The sequence below is a fragment of the Dreissena polymorpha genome, chromosome 1 (assembly GCF_020536995.1).
Source record: "Dreissena polymorpha isolate Duluth1 chromosome 1, UMN_Dpol_1.0, whole genome shotgun sequence".
In the NCBI taxonomy this organism is placed as follows: Eukaryota; Metazoa; Mollusca; class Bivalvia; order Myida; family Dreissenidae; genus Dreissena; species Dreissena polymorpha.
The window spans coordinates 38,389,618-38,407,551 of NC_068355.1; the positions used below are offsets into that span (position 1 = coordinate 38,389,618).

General features: G+C 38.0%; 1 protein-coding gene across 2 annotated transcripts in view; it reads right to left on the reverse strand.

Moving 5' to 3' along the window:
• Nucleotides 1–761: 761 nt before the first annotated feature.
• The window catches only part of LOC127865042 (glutathione S-transferase 1-like), a 57,867-nt gene continuing 40,694 nt past the window's right edge, over nucleotides 762–17,934 (reverse strand). For both annotated transcript variants that reach the window (XM_052404924.1, XM_052404925.1), the window contains exons 2-5: nucleotides 3,089–3,181; nucleotides 2,729–2,847; nucleotides 1,971–2,081; nucleotides 762–1,378 (exon numbers count right to left, since the gene is read on the reverse strand). In XM_052404924.1, the coding sequence (XP_052260884.1) occupies nucleotides 1,202–1,378; nucleotides 1,971–2,081; nucleotides 2,729–2,847; nucleotides 3,089–3,181 (500 nt within the window). In that variant the 3' untranslated portion in view covers nucleotides 762–1,201. The remainder of the gene's footprint in view (nucleotides 1,379–1,970; nucleotides 2,082–2,728; nucleotides 2,848–3,088; nucleotides 3,182–17,934) is intronic.

Sequence of the window (17,934 nt, forward strand, 5' to 3'; positions counted from 1 at the left end):
TTCTTTCGAGTAAGGTTAATTGTTACAAAAACTTTGTGTCAATGTTACTTACCAGATCAGCACAATACTTTGGGAATCTTTAGATGTACATGTATGTTGCTATGTAATTGCCAGGGATAATTATGAAAAATTTCCCATTCAATTATGTGGATTATATCGAATAGGTGTATTATTAACATAAATTATAGATTCGTAACGGAGTATTGTACACGCTATATATAACCACATATTCATGAGATGCATTAATATTTATGGACTTGAATTTATACTTCATGATGGTTAGTTCTTAAATTTCGACAAGAAGTGATTTAGCTGAGAAGTGTTTCTTAACTTCATTGTAGTGTGCCTCAACCAGTTGTAATTCGGTTGGTTTAGTGAATTTTTTTCATCAAATTTAATTTTTCGTTAAAATATGATTATTTATCATTCAAAGTGATGTTTTCACTAATTAATATCATAGCCATAACCACCTGTGTATATTTACAGTTTTATGTTTTGTCAATGAATTTTTGCTCGGTGTGAAGTTTCAGATCCGTTTAAACCGATTTAAACCTCAATGCTTTGCATTTACCGTTACAAGGCGGTTACCACAGCTGTAATCATGCTTTATGTTAGACCTAATCTTTAATATCATTCTATAATCTACCCCACACCCACCCCACCCAAAATAATAAGAAACAAACACATCAACACCCAATCAATCAGCAGTAACATAAATGGGCTACTGGTTTCTTGCCTGTGAACATTGGTGTACAAGCGAATTTACTGATTTTATGTTTTATTTCATTGGTCATTGTAAAATAAAGAACTCTTTATACCAAACAAATAGGAAATTGTGGCATGTCAATATGACAACAAACAAACAAACACATATTCTGATAATTGTTCGTAGTCAGATGTGTTATTTAATTATATACATGTCACCTGGTCTTCAGTAAAACGAATTCGCCTGAAACCTGAAAAATTTGAACAACTGATGTTATACTTCTGCAGATGCCAAGTGAGCCTCGGGTTGACAAGTCATTATATGATTTTCTGTCTGCTTTGCTGCTGTTTTTTCATCCTCTGATAGGCTCTTGAAAATTTCAAACTATAATCTCTGGCCAAATATAAACTGTGACAAAAGCTACCGCGGTTCGAACAAACATCTGTAAACTACGCTTTATTCGAAACTTTAATTGTTGGCGAGTTGTTTGCAATCTTAAAAAGCCGTCTCAGGTCGTTCCTGCACCCATTTTGCTATGTTTGGCAGCACCCCAACAAGCTTGAAGTGTTCCTCCAGCAGGGGTCGGCCCTCGTACACGTCCACGCTGAACTGCCCCAACCACTTTCGGTTGGCGTACATGCTATTGTAAAGGAGCAGATCGCCCACAGTTACCTGAAATAGTTCGACTGTTTTAGTTTGTTGGTGATTTTTCCCCGTTATTGACAGTAGTTCAGTCATGTAACAGCGGCCTGTTTACCACCTAACGCTGTTCCTGGTCTGCTAGTTCCATGTTTACATACGTATGTCAGTAACTAGCAACTGGCTACTTAAATCACTTGTATAAAGAAAATTGTCTTAGAAATTATTTCATTACCAATCAACACAACTTATTTGGTCGGGGAATCGAAACTGCCTTCATGGATTTTCAGTCGAGTGCTCTACCGACGGTCATTGATTTATGGTGAGGGATTCTGTTGGCTAACCGTTGCTTCATATTATTCTAGCATATAAGCACACGTAGTTGCATATGACAAACAACATTCTTTATGAGCGACATATGACTTTGCAAAAGATCGATTATAGGGCTATACAGTATGCTTTTTTCTTCTCTCCAGAAATAATACTCCACGCATTTGCAATAAAGCATTGGGACAAAAAAATGAATGAGAAATGACACTGGATGCGCAAAAGGCAGATGGAAGATATTTAAGTAAGTAGCGGAAACTATTTAACGTTAATATACGTTATGTACCCAAACACTTACTTCCGACCCAACATAAAAGCCACTTCCGCTCGTGTTCTCCTTCAGTCGTTTCTCGATTAGGTTCAGGTATTTTGCAGCGCTATCCTTCTTAAAGGTTTCTGCAAGTTCTGCCTGAAAAATGTGAACACCGTGTAGAAGCTTAATCCGGATATTGCGCAATTTTACTGTACATTTATACAAATTTCACTCTGCGAAGCAGTGCGCGCATTATTTTTTGAACGATGTCTCGTATAAAGAATTCCGCATGTTTTTCTTTCATTCTTTTTTTTAACGATTTTTCATATTATAAAATGTGTCGTAAATCTTTGTCGGTAACGTGTCAAATACTTGTTCAATTGCTGGGTCATACTGTTATCAGCCCACATATGTCATAAAACTCTAATAGGCATTAATGAACATTTTGAACAGGCCAAATTTTGTAATAGCTTAAACTGTTAAAAATGGATGTGTGTGCGTTAAGAAACTTTGAAGCTATTGACCAAATATAACTATACAAATTGCATTTTTTTTCATGGAGATTTAAAACTGACAAAGTCAGTAATTATTTGTGTACATTTAAAAAATAAATTAGATTAATTAAGTGGTATACAGTCAGTACAGATTACGTAAAGTTATAGTTTATATCATCATTAGAACATTTGCCTTCAATAACCAATTCAAAACACCTGGTTTACGAGGCCTCACATATTTTAGAATTTTTTTTCACACCCAAATGTAGTGGGCTATCATATATTGTGGTTGGTTAAAATATCCAGTACCTTTTTGTTTTCGTCTTCTTCATAGAAGATTTTCCATAGGTGGTTGTTCATTATTTCCGCGAATATCTCAAACAGCTCATCGATCACGAACGCTTCCATATTGTTCGATCCAAACAGCCCTGAATTATTAATAGAAACTGGATAATGTCTGAATTGCATGCAAAAGCAATTGACAATACTACATGCATTCAATTTTAATACACATTAGATGTTTTCTTTACGTTACGTTTACCTGCTATTTTGTACTAAATGCTTAAAACAAGATTTCACCATGTGCAATTTCAAACAAGGCTTCCATTAGAAAACGTCATGAATTGGAACATAAAAAAACAACAGCACACTAATTTTAATATACAGTACCAAACTCCTTTGCCAGGTATCGCGCGATTGCCAAACTCTGACATATCTTCCGACCGTCCACTTCCAACACAGGCATTGCACCAAGAGGCATCTCTACAAATGTAGAAAAACTTTCCAGAATACTTCCATCACTTGGTTGAAGGGACTTGTTCACAGTGTTGTGTATGTTTGATAATTGCAATTAAATATTTTACGACAAAAACCATAATATTTTACATCTAAAAATTGGGATTAAATACTGGAACTTTCGGAAGCAAACATCAACTGGATATCACTCGACCATTCTGGCTATCAAAGATAACAGCGTTATGCAAACGCAGTGTTAGTAATATGCGTATAATGCAAAAAGTTACTTAGAAGACGCATGCCGGATATGCGGATACTTTGATAACGGTTGGCACTTCGATAACAGAGAACAACAAAAGCCACGCGCGAGAGAAGAGTTCTCAGCTTTTTGCATTTATGTTATGTTCATTTGGTTTTCAGACACGAAACATTAGGTCGATTAATGGCATAGCACTTCGTATTGCGTAGAAAGAAATTCGCGGAGCAACAAAAAAAACGAAAAAAACAATCCATCGATAATCAGTATCAATTGGATGATTAGTACATTTTTCTGCAGCATAGAAATACTTAAAATAAATCAAGACTGTGCTCACTTTTCGAAATAAAAGATCAATATGTCCATACATGTAACATCATGTTACCTTTTAGTTACTAACGTATTTGAATAAATTGCAAATGTTTAAAAAGTCGGATGCCAAATTTTCATGGACTACTTTAACCGATCATCTCAATGACAACCGCACTTCTATCCGATTACTCGACACTTTTTACCAGATACAACGCACTCTTAAGTGAATCAGAAATGAAGAATTCGCTGTGGAATATCTATCTATATATACTGCCAAGCGCCCTTTTAGAGCATTATAGGCAGAGGGGACATTATCGAGTCCGTTTCCTGGGAAGAACCAGTACTAGGTGTCTATGGAGGAGATAATGAGAATGCTCCCCGAGTGGGGAGCGAACCCACGAACTCCCGATCGCTAGGCGGACATCTCATCCACTACATCCACCGCGATCTTGGTGTAGTAAGCAGGCAATACATTAAAAATTATGTACTGACGTAAATTAACGAGAGCGCCGATGGCGCTGAAAGCATAGTTGCAAGATACAGGGAAGTTGCTGATGAAGTAAATGTTTAGGTCAAAATATACTAAATAGTTTCCTTATATGTTTCGATGTAAAAGCGACAACTTTGAGTGAAAATAAATACAACATTTTGCACATAGAGACCCCCATAACCATACCTTTTCTTGACGGGCATTCTTAGCTGAATCGATTTAAGCAATAAAAAGATATATCATGTTCAAACCAAAAAAGAAATCGACTGTTTTTTGCGCCTTTTTCTCGGCCGTTTTCTAGTGGATTGTAACCTTTTGCAGTGCCATTTTATACTTTAATCTCCAACTTTATCCTATTTCAGGGATTTAGTAGTGAACACCTATGCTTACCCTATCAATATCTCCAAACGATAAAACCAGAACAACAGTCTAAAGTGTATAACATGCCTTCCGAGGAAAATATGATGATTTGTTTAGAGAGTACAGCCCTTCATGACTCGATTATTTAGTATATTGTAACCTTAACGATTGCTGACATCACGAGTCGCCCCCCCCCCTTGTTACCAAAATGTTCTATTTTTAGAAACGGGAATTCCAAATAGTGACGAATGTGAATGGTTACAAAATGACATAACTATGAAAATAAATACGTAGAATTACATTATTTCACGCATACCATTATTCAACCATCCGTTTTCTTTTCCGACTTGATACATTTACAGCTTTCCATTTAATATTTTACAGACACAACACTCGTCAAGAATTCGCGCGAATCCATTAAATCCGATGCCACATTTAAACCGTTAGCTCTACTCGTAACGTTATTTCTGGCTCAAAGTAAATCATTTTAACTTCAATTAACACATCTCTATTACTTTCAAACTCTACTTCATCAAATCCATAGAAAGGCAGGTCAGAATCCATGTCATAAATCAGAAAACATTCATCGTACTCCGCCATTTTTTACACATTTTCAAAGAATAAAAGTCTTTATACCCCACTTCCTGCTGAGAATATGTTTTAATTTCTATTTATAATTAACGGATGAAATGTTACATATCCTTAAATCAGGGCCTTATGAATTCAGTTATGTTAACATTTGACCTCTCACAGAACAGTAAACAAAGGAAATAGAAATTAGGAGTGAGGTCACTATCAACAAGAACATAATTGTTTTACGAACGAAATTTGTTTAAGATTCTTAGAAGGTTTTTTCACGTAAAACGGTCTTAGAAAAATTCACTAAAAACGGTGTCAGCAATATTCTTGGAAGAAAACGTTAGAAAAACGTTTCCAAAAAAAAACTGTAAGAATTACCATATACTCAATTAAATAGATATTTCGTCTGATTTTTGATCAGGTAAGGCTTCATAATGGTCAACCGATCGATGTGGGTTTTCGAAATGTCGTATATACCTTAAGCATAGGTGCGTTGCACCTATGCTTAAAACGAATAACCGAAACATTTTCCTTTTCCTTTGAAATATGATCATGATTTTGTATAAATGTGAAAGATAAATGTAAAGTTAATTCGATATGTCTAATGTTTTCAGTCTATATAAAAATATATTGTGCAGTTTTCAAGTCCATCCATGCAACCGCCGGATCTTCGCTTAGAACACGAACTTAAACAATTTAAACTAACATTCTTTGTAGCGAAACTGTTGATCTAAAGCATGTATAATTATGACCTAATGAAGGTACTACGGTCATTACTTACATATTAGAAAGCATTCCATAAACCATTCCTCTGTAAAACTGCTAATTAGGATTTAATATCATAAGCGATGCGGTTCCGCAATTCTTTATACTCAACCAATAAAGGGATTTAGGGTTACGTGAATCACACATCGAGCTAACGTTATTTAGAGCCCTGCTATTAAATAAAACTTAACATGATCGTGTTGATACACATGATCCGTTGTGTTTTCATCTCTCTGAATCTCAAGTTACCACTAAAAAGAAGTTCATTAAGTAGATAATTATTTCCGGACGTCACTTTGGCGCAGAGATGTATTTAGTATTCAATTGTTTGAGTTAACCCATCTGTGAAATAGTTTAGCTCACTCATCTAATGTTTATCCAAGGGATTATAAAATATTGGCGCAAAGGGACACCTGTATATGAGAGAAGAGATAAAAAGCAGTCAAGCATAAAAAGCTTGAGAAACTCATGGAATAGAGCCTCAAGAATCTATATAAGGGCTGAAACTTTCAATTTGTGCAATTACAATTTTAGACTTATTACTGGAAATCTGTCAAAATGTTCAAGTGAGATAAATGTGAGAATCGATTTTAAGCAAGATGGACTTTGAACAGGCACATCAAAGACAGACATGAAATTCAACATATTCATTGTTGACTACAAGATTGCGATAGAAAATTTCTGAGACGATACTATTTAGTCAACTATTTAACCTCAAAACATAACTTTCCAAAACAGGAGCAAGAAGAATGGCTATAAGAGAGCATGTTCAGCCATCTCATAAGTCATTCCAATCAGGATGACATGTACATAATTGACTACAGTGAAGTTGATTCATTATTAGATTTATTAGGAGAGAAGGATGAGGAGGAGAAATAAGGGTATAGATTTTCACTCATTTTTCGGCGGAGCTGTATACGCCAGCTTTTCACCTTACCTGACCTTTGTAACTGTCCAATAAACTTCAAATAAAACTTCCCGCGGCTAATTCAGAATGAATATACTTCATTTATCCCAAAGGCTGATTTGAGCATTCCACAAGAACATTGGAAACATGTCCGCGTCTTTGTAACACTGTTTTACTGCGTGTTCAGCATGAAACATTTTTATCTCTAATGAAAAGGCTTAATAGATAGAACAGTTTTACACTCAATCTCGACATCAATACAGTTTGTGCGTGCATCTTTTATACTTAAAGGCTATGTTCTCATATTTAGTACATACTTCCATATTCCTGTCAGGATGTTAACATGTAAAAGTATATATATATATATCTATAAAGAGCAGTGGAAGCGATGCCTCATTTTAATGCATTGCATCCTTACCCGCGAGGTATCACGGGTCAGTTTGCGGTAAGTGTGTGGTTTATTTACAGGTCATAGCTGCGTCTCCGAATACGCTTATGTGCTGACCTGAGTTCGCGGCCAGTGAAAGAATCGTTATATAATATAGACGCTATCCGTGAACTAGGTGAACTGGAATTTTCTTTCGACCAGAAAGATGTTAAGTGAAGATATTCAGCGATATTATTATGGTATGTCAATAATAAATTCTTAATGTGTTTTCAACAAGACCGTGATAAATATTATTTTTAATTAATTTAACAAGAATTATTCCACTATATTGACTAATGTATTAAGCATGAGCGCGATGATTTTCGATACTGTTAATTATCGAATCAAATAGCAATGCCCGACAAACCACTAAAACAGGTTTGTTCGAAGAACGCGCGTATAAATATTTAAAATATGTTCGAATACTTAGCGTGTGGCCGGTTGACTCATATGTTTAAATTTAACTTCCATTCTTTTTTTGGTTTTCGGTTTCGTATCTATAGGTTTATGCAATACGTAATAATGTAAAATAAGCCGCGAAAACTCCACGTAACATCCCGTACTGCGTGTGATGCAGCTAAGAACTGCACAGAAAAAGATATTCGCTATCCTTGATCTCATTTACTGAACTCTTTACTTTTCACAAACTCCAACCAAAATAAACGCCGTATATCTTTTTTAAAAGATATTTCTTGTTTAGGTTATTTACATGATCTTCTTCATTTCTACATTGAATTTCTTTAAATTTATACTGAACATTACTTATGACAATACGGTCACTCTCAACTATGCATGGCCCCATTACCAACCCTGGGGCGCCCCTGTGTCAAACATGCGGCGTGGGGATACGTGTCGGCCTCTGCCGCGCCATTTCTAGTTTAAACATGTTTTAAGTCAAGATTGAGTCTCCATACATCGCTTTAAATATTACGTGTTCGAGTTCTGTGAATAGTGTTTTTATTCCCTACTTATAATTATGTTTTTAATGCAATATTATGTCATGAATCTCTGCCAGTGCTGCTTTTATTAAAATACACTAGGAGACACTTCTAACGCATCACTTAATCATATCAATATAGCTCCCTTATTTTTGATCGGATTGTGTTGAAATTTGGACCAAGAATAATTCAACACATATCTGATAACTCCTGAAAATTTAATTGAAATTGAAAAACAACAAAATGTAAAACTTAACAAATTAAAAACGTCACTTCAAAAGTCAAAATCGCAAACTCGTACAACGTTAAATAATAGCAATGTGAAAATAAAACGCATGAATTTACACGTCTTTATAACTGACCGGCTTGCAACATGCCGATTGAGCAATTTCGCTCGTGAATATTCATACCAGCCATAATATTTTTCTTAAATTAATGTTATGTTGTTCTTGTGTAAAAAATTACCTAAAATTATGAAATTGAAATTAAATTAAAAATAAAATGTATATCGCCTTTTACTACACTTGGTGATTTTTCTAACGCAACACTTTTCAAACTTACATATCTCAGTAATGAGTAAATATTTTTATTTATAATTGCACATGTGATCATTTGACTACAGTATGTGCAAGCTAACAATAAAATCGTTCATCCGTGACGATCGGACGCTTTAGCAAGTGGGAAAGGTAGCCTGTAAAATGTAAAGTGCGCGATTGCGCTTCTGAATATTCATACGAGCTATATTGTTTTGTAAATAAATTTGATGTTTTTCTTATGTAGGAACCCACCTTAAATTGAAAAAAATTTAATCGCGTTTCAACAGTTTCACGTGCTAAAATACAGAACCACACCTACCCCACGTGCTAAAGCGTCCAATCGTCCCGGATGAATGATTTTATCGTGAGCTTGCATAGAACGTAGTCAAATGATAGTATGTAAAATTTTAAATCAATATCTTTACTCGTAACTGAGATATTCAAGATTGAAAAGTGATGCGTTAGAAGTGTCTCCAAGTGTACTAGTAGTCAACACATTGATCTTACACTCAATGCATAAATCATCAACATTGATTTTGCACCAAATGCATAAATCTTATCAGGTGAGACAATGCACATTATTAGGATAAGCTATATCCATGTTATATTTTTAACCGTCTTCATCGATCCATTATTTCTCGTGCTTATGCACTGACAATACACTCATATTGAATTCACAGATAGATAAATATTTGAGAACACTTCGTAATTGTTTGAAGCATGCATTTTTGCATAATACAATTGTATTGACCCTGAATATACTTTGTGACAACTTCAAAACGCTTTTCACTCAAGTGTGTATTGTATCTAAGTTTGTACTGTTTGAGTATGTTATATCATTTGTAACTGAAGTTGTTGTTTTAATTGACACCTTACTCTAATGCAATGAATTTGAGACGTTTACGCGTTTACGGTTGTGTTAAATCGTTTTCCGGTCTCAAATTTATACCGTCATGCTTGCAAATTTTTATTTAAACCAAATGTTTACGTATTGTGGTATTTTGTTTCTTATAGGTATGTTTTACTACATTAATTTTGAAGTAAGCGGGTACTTAAAAGTAGCTTTATGCGTTTGTTGTAACAGTCATTCTAATAGTCTAGTTACTACAGATTGCTGTTGACAATTATGGTCCGTGAAGTCGGAGTCGGTCGATACAATTTACTGCGAAATCTGATGTTGAGCTGTACAGTAAATTACATATTTTTTTCTCAAATGCTTCACAGCGTTCTAACCAAATGTTTCCCACCAAATGCACTAGCTATTTAAAGTGTTATTACTCTCGTATAATTTTGTTACGCAGTTATAGTTTTCTTTGCCTGTATATGTACTGAGCGCGTGACGATAAATAGTAATGCCAATGTATTGCATTATATTAACACTTTGTCTGAAATTTTTCATGCTGTGTGCATGCTTGGAAATCAAACCGAGTTTTACATAAATATGTAAACGATACATAACATGTCTTTAATCTTCAAAATTTGTGTTAGAACTTCATTAATCTAAGATGCGTTTAAGTAACCACTCAATCACTATAGTTAATTGAATAGAGACGCTTAGTGCTAAATATAACAAAACTGTTCACTTATTCAGAGTACTTTGAATCATCGAGGCGAAAGTTTTAACAATTCAACAACATAACGCATATCTCTCATTATTTTGAATACTATTCAAATACGAAACAAGGGCTGTTTGAAAACATGCATGCCTTCCATATGGACTGTCAGTTGTAGTGGCAGCCGTTGTGTGAATACGTTTTTGTCACTTTTACCTTGACCTTTGACCTAGTGCCCTGAAAATCAATAGGGGTCATCTGCCAGTCATGATCAATGTACCTATGAAGTTTCATGATCATTGGCTTAATTATTCTTGAGTTATCATCAGGAAACCATTTTAATGTTTCGAGTCACTGTGACTTTGACCTAGTGACCTGAAAATTAATAGGGGTCATCTGCCAGTCATGATCAACGCAGCTATGAAGTTTCGTGATCCTAGGCGTCAGCATTTTTTAGTTATCATCCGGAAACCATTTTACTATTTTGAGTCGCTGTGACCTTGAGTTTTGACCTAGTGACCTGAAAATCAATAAGGGTCATCTGCCAGTCATTATCAATGTACTTATGAAGTTTCACGATCCTAGGTGCAAGCATTCTTGAGTTATCATCCGGAAACCATTTTAATGTTTCGAGTCACTGTGACCTCGACCTTTGATCTAGTGACCTGAAAATCAATAGGGGTCATCTGCCAGTCATGATCAATGTTTCTATGAAGTTTCATGATCCTATGTGTAAGCATTCTTGAGTTATCATCCGGAAACCATTTAACTGTTTCGAGTCACTGTAACCTTGACCTTTAACCTAGTGACCTGAAAATCAATAGGGGTCATCTGCCAGTCATGATCAATGTAGCTATGAAGTTTCATGATCATAGGCGTAAGCATTCTTGAGTTATCATCCGGAAACCATTTTACTGTTTCGAGTCACTGTGACAATGACTTTTGACCTAGTGACCTGAAAATCAATAAGGGTCATCTGTCATTCATGATCAATGTACCTATGAAGTTTCATGATCCTAGGCGTTAGCATTCTTAGTTTATCATCCGGAAACCATTCAACTATTTCGAGTCTCTGTGACCTTGACCTTTGACCTAGTGACCTGAAAATCATTAGGGGTCATCTGCCAGTCATGATCAATGTACCTATAAAGTTTCACCACATTCGACCTCAGCTTCCGGTCGCCATTAACGCAAAGAAAAAATTGTAAACAAAGATAAAACCGCCATATAAAAAGAAAACAAAGAAAACAGACGAAACAGAGGGGCCGACCATTACAACATCACCCACTACGCTGTATTGTCCCTTGCCCGTCCATTGATTCTTTTTTTGTCTTTTCGTAATTTTCTAAAAACTTGTAGCATTTCGGACGTCATTTCGGACGTCATTTGGTATTCGGAATTACTTTTGGCTCTTTCATCATATAAGTTAAAAAATAGCAAATGACTAATTAACCATCTTTATTTACTTGTATACTATATTGGGTTGTTTACCGGTGCGGTGCTTACATTTAATGCTTTACACGTACTGTGAACTGTGCTAATTAAAAATCATTGTGATATTCACACACATTACATTTAGGATTGCCACTAAACCAGCATGATTCTTTTCTCTTTCATTTCTTTTCAAACAATCTTGCGTAAACCACTCAAAATGTCGTGTCACAAAAGATCATCCAACAAACCATCATCTATCCCACAACACCATGCCCTTTAAGTGCCTCCTCCAGTCAGCTGGAAGTGTAGCCCCTATCATGTCCTTTCTCACCATTTTCCAACTGGCCTCATGTTTGGCGGGGGTACTCCCCGGACTAGTTGAGCGGACGGTGCCCTTGGCGTCTGGCTGCGTGCTATTGCAGCTCAAGTCCGCTCAAGCGCTTGCCACCCTTCTTTCTAGGGGAATTTTTTTCCTTGGTCAAGTCGCGGTCCGGGCCTTATCCCCGTCGAACATGAGGACGGTCCACGGTCATATAGCAGGGATCCCGGAAAGCCAGGACTTGATGGAACTTCAGACATCTCTTTCTTTCAAACCTGCGATCCCTATTTCTGATATTCTCATCACCAATTTGGAAAGGGTTGAGCCTTATCGCCCTGCCCCACCTGGCTTTCCGAGACTGGTCAAAATCTCTTTCTTAACGTCCATACCAGTCCCAAATAATTTTTTGTCAAGGACACTAGTATAGCCCTCGACATTCGTCCCTACCCTGACACACCTGCCCGTTGTTTCAATTGCCAGGGCTTTGGACATATAACCAGCAGGGGTAAATGCTCAAATATCACCTCTTGCTGCCGCTGCACCGGCGCTACTTGCCAAAAAAGGTGCACAAACAAATTTCGTTTGTGCGGCCAGCACTCGTCATCCTACCAGGGGTGCCCCTCCTATAAGAGGGCTATCCATATAGCCACCTTTGCCAATTTTATGGGGTCACCTGGTCCGAGGCGGAGAGCAGGCTACTTGCACCTGACACTGTGAGCCACAGCGTGGGCGCCCAAAACACCATCATCACAACCGGTTCCGCTTTTTCACCTTAACATGCCTCTCCCGTACCGGTACTATCTCGCCCCAAGCCGGGAGGACATGCACCATAGTTAAGGGGCTAGCGGGTTAGAGTACCCCCCCCCTCAGCCTATTAAAAGGGAACCCTCCCCAAAGGTTACTTTCAATCATACACCTGACTTACACACCACCCCCCTCCCTGTATCGCCTATCCAAGGGGATTCACCCACACAGAGACGCCCTCCTGTGGCTACCAGGGAGTCCTCCCCGTCCAACACGTTGACCGACGGTGCTAGCGACACCACCTGTAGTGGCACATACACTGTCAGACGACTCTATGTTTGATGTGTAGGGGAGAGACTCTCCGGTGTCAGTGCACTCCAGTATATTGGAGAATCTTACTATCTCTGGTGTCTGTGAAATAGAGAAGGAAGCCCGAGTTAGTGTCCCCCCTAACAGTTCCAGAATGGTCGACTCCCAGACATCCCCAATGAGCTCCCCTACCGACAGCACCAGCAAAGGTAACTCGTTTGCTGGGGACTCATTTTTCAAAATAAAGGATCCGCCAGCAACAGGTCCCACATATAGGAAAATATATCTCAGCGAGCTGGCGGATCTGGTTGCTGAGATACTAAAGGACCAGAAAAGGCCCACTGGGAGTCGTGTTATATCCTACATCTATAACAAAATTGATTCTCGATTCAAAAATTGCAGAGAATCACTAACAAAGGTCATCCCCCCTGATAAAATCCATTCTGGAACTGGGGATCCTCCAATAGTAGCAGATCCAGGATGCCCCTCCCCCCCCCAGGCCAGCGGTACCCTCTCCGTTAATAAGAAACATGTTCGGCTTGCCAGAACCCCCGCGAAATTCAAAGAGGCCTGTGCAGGCCATAAACTAGGAGTTAAATATCCTCATCATAAATTAAATCAGTTTAAACGCAAGTTAATTTCGCACCACTATGGACAGTAACCTGCAAATCATTTCATTCAATGTTGGTGGTCTTACTGCCAACAAATTTACAGAGTTAAAATATTTTATTGACAGTAACTCTAGTACCCATATCCTATGCCTACAGGAAACCAAATTTTCCAATAGTACTGTAAAACATATACCTGGGTATAACTGTGAATTTAAGAATTTTGTTAATATAAACCATAATATTGCCGGTGGCCTTGCCATATATATTAAAAACACAATTAATTATGAACACCTGGGAGTGAACAACCAATTTAAACCTGATGGTAGCACTGCTATTGAGGCATTAGCAATTAAATTTGTTGTTGACAAGAACCGGCCTCTTATCCTGGTCAATTTATATTCAAGAGGATGTGATCTTGAAACTCTGAATGGCCTCTTTAAGGAATTAAGGACCATTAAAGGACCCTTTGATGTAATATTCACAGGCGACTTTAATGCACATCACCCTGCTTGGGGTTCCATCAATTCAGATGCAGAAGGTCGGGCGGTAATAGAATGGTTGGACGAGCAAGATCTTATACTGCTCAATGACGGTTCTCCAACCAGACTTAACCCCACTGGTTTAAACTCCCACATTGACCTTACTGCTGTTAATGCCAGGATAGCAAGTGCGTCTGCATGGGCAACCGTTAATGATACCATGGGATCTGATCACCTCCCACAACAGGTTACCTTGCTCAACTATATTGCACAGGGAACTTAGGCTCAATGCTCAGGAGAGCAAAAGTGTTTATTGGAAAAAGCTAATTGGGCTCAGTTTAGGGACCTCTGCTCAGATCTCTCCCTTGCAGATGTTCACTCCCAGGACCCAAATCTGTTTTGTAACAACTTAATTAAATTGTTACGCCTGCAAAAGAGGGCTCAAGCAGGCTTAGACTCCATATGGAAATGGGCAATTGAATGGGGATGCAAAATTTCTCCAACCAAAACAGTAGGAGTACTATTTGGCGACCAATTTCAGCACTCTTTGGACTTAAATTTAGGCGGCACCAAAATTATCTTTGAAAAAGTGGTGAAATTTCTAGGTATGTACCTAGATAAACAGTTAACTTTTACTCACCACTTCAAATATTTGGCAGAAAGGTGCGAAAGGGACCTAAATTTAATGAGAATGTTAAGAAGCACAGGTTTCGGATCAAATAAAAATAGCCTCTTAACTCTCTACAAGTCCCTTATACGTCCAAAGCTAGATCATGGAGCCCAGATCTATGCATGATTGTGCAAAGCCAATGTCCTAAAAATGGTTGATGCCATTCAACACAAGGCCCTAAGGATAGCTCTGAGAGCCCTTAACTGTACACCAGGTGCACTGCTTGAGGAGGAGGCCGGTGTGCTGCCTCTTGACTTGCGTAGAAAACAACAGTCCCTTAACTTCTGGACCAGGGCTAAGTCTTGGCATGGTTCAAACCCCATTAACAAACTTGTCGGCACTGGCACCTTCATCAAGGGGAAAATACTTAAGCGTAAGCATGTCGCCCTACCTTTTGGTGCGAGTATTAGGACCCTGGTTGAGGATTCCGGCCTCGACAAGGTACATGTAGCAGACCTGAGGCCCTCCAAGACCCCCCCTGGACGCTTGGACTCATTGATGTTGACCTATCACTCTCTAATAAAATAACGAAAACTGACTTGCCACAACTCTTCAAGTCAGAAGCTCTCTCTCTTATAGATAATATGTATGCTGAGCATCTAAAAATCTACACTGACAGCTCCAAATGCCCTTACTCTGGTTTGGTAGCCAACTCTTTTGTAATTCCTTCAAAAAACATTAGTAAAATGCACAGGCTCAGCAACAATCTCTCTATTTTTACAGCAGAACTTTTGGCAATTAAATACTCTCTGTGCTGGATATTGGTCAATAAACCTACTAAAACTGCTATTTTATCAGACTCAATGTCATCTCTGGAGTCTATAAAAAACAAAAATAGCAGATCTAGGCCTGATTTTTTAGCTAGCATTTTGAAACTTCATCAACAGTGCCTAGATAAATCTTTAAAGGTCACATTAGTATGGTGTCCAGCACATGTCAACATCAGTGGGAATGAGCAGGTCGACAGGGGGGCCAAGGAGGGCCTCTTGAGGGGGGCCGTAGATACTGAGATCTACTCCCTGACAAAGAAATTTGTAATGGATGAGTGGAATCTCTGGACCAACAATTTGTCTTCCCGTCGACATACTTTTACCAGACCCGCGAAAAACCTCAGGCTACCTAACAGATACTCAGCAAGCATTGTGCTTGACAGAGCCATCACGCGCCGGAGGATGGGAACCACCCTATTACCCGGTGGCGCAGGAAAGTATGTCCTCGGTATAGACCCAGCCTGTCCTAGGTGCCAGGAACCCCTCACTGCGCCCCACATGCTGCTGCACTGTCCTAACCATAAGGCGCAGAGGGACCACCTCCAAGCTGCATTGCACTCCCATGGACTAGTTTTAAACCTTTCCAACGTGCTAGACCCGAAGGGAGCAGCTAGGGGCCCGGTCTTCTCTGCCCTCCCCAAATACCTTCTGGATTGTCAGATAACTGACAAAATCTAGGTCATTGGGAGAAGGAGAGCAGCCAACACCCACCCAATTATCCAGTCTTGTGACTGTTTTCCTTTAAACTGTGTAATCTTTGCAAAAAACTGACGCAATCTAGTAATTACGTTGGATTTGTGTCTCTTTTACACAACTTTTATTTTAGCTTTTAATGGGTTTATTGTTCTACCCCACCCTTTCTAAATCAGGCCAATGGTATTGACCTGGTCTTCTTTATTTTAATACATTTTTTATGAGAGTATGACATTAGTCCACCATTTACATTATTCAGTTTCTTAATATATACATATTTTATGGCAGTTTTTATTAAAAAGAAAGGACGAGGCTGACCAGTAACCTGGGAATGTTGGCTGCATTGCACCCCTCCCTTCCCCTCCGACACCCCCCTTCTCTTTCAAACTCGAAGAACCATGTCAGACAGGAGTGCACGGTGCAGGGTCACGTACACCTTGCAATGCCATATTATCCTTTAAGGGTATTTTCAATTTATGGGATTATTGTAACTCTCCCTATAAGCGATATATCAACAATCATAACAAATAAAGAACTGATGTACAATTTTTAACTTAATCTTGAGAAACTTACTAATTTTGTATAGTAAGTAAATAAGGTGTTCTTGTACCTTTTCTTTTAACTTGCATCATCCCCTATATATTAATTTCTTTAGTATGGATGATAGCTTTTTGTGGGTTATTTCCTGCATTGTTGTATGAATTGGTTTACCAATCCCACATATTACTATAATATTTCAGTATATTAAACATTAGAGTGTATTATTTCTTTCCTTCTATTTACTAATTACCATGTGTAATCCTCCTAGTTCCATTTACGGTGCACTCCCTCTGGTCTAGGGGACAAAACCATCAATACTTCTCCATACAAAATTACCTCCCCTGCATAAACCCAAGTTGATTTGCCCCTGCTGGAAACCCCCTACCCCACCACACCTACCTACACTTCCAAACTTCTTCTTTTAACCCCCCAGGGTGGCAAATTGTTTCTTTTACCTATCAATAAGTGCATATAATATTGTACATTCTGTACATAATCTGCCTTCTTGTAAAAACTTTGTTTGTTTTGTCTAATTTTTAACTGTAAAGTACATTGTTTTACCATTGTTTTTTATGTGGCCCTAAAGAGGTAACCGTTTGGCGACACGCAAGCTATTTCCTGTAAATATATAAATATTATCATTAAATTTCTTGTAAATATTGTCTTAACGCCACTCTGGGGGGAACGTCCTTCTTTCATAGGCCAATCCTCTAGAAGTTCAATACAGACAGGGTCTTAGGTTGGAGCATCACGGCTATATTCCCTGTCTGCAAGCGTTCAACATTGTGCCACACTTACAAATACATGCTAATCTTAATACTAAAAATATAATTTACAACTATAATGCATTACCAATCAATTGTTTGTTAGAAACTATTTAATTTAATTAATTGCATGTTTACATGCAAATCCCCTTCTTTTTTTTCTTTCTTTTTTCCTTATGTGAGCGATTAAAACAGGCTCTGCCTTCCCCTATTAATGAAGGTTTACAAATCTCTATATCTTACCATTGCTTAGATGGTATATACATATACATATCACACTTTCGTGTAATCTTTCCTATCCCTAGAAACATTAAATTAGAAGTA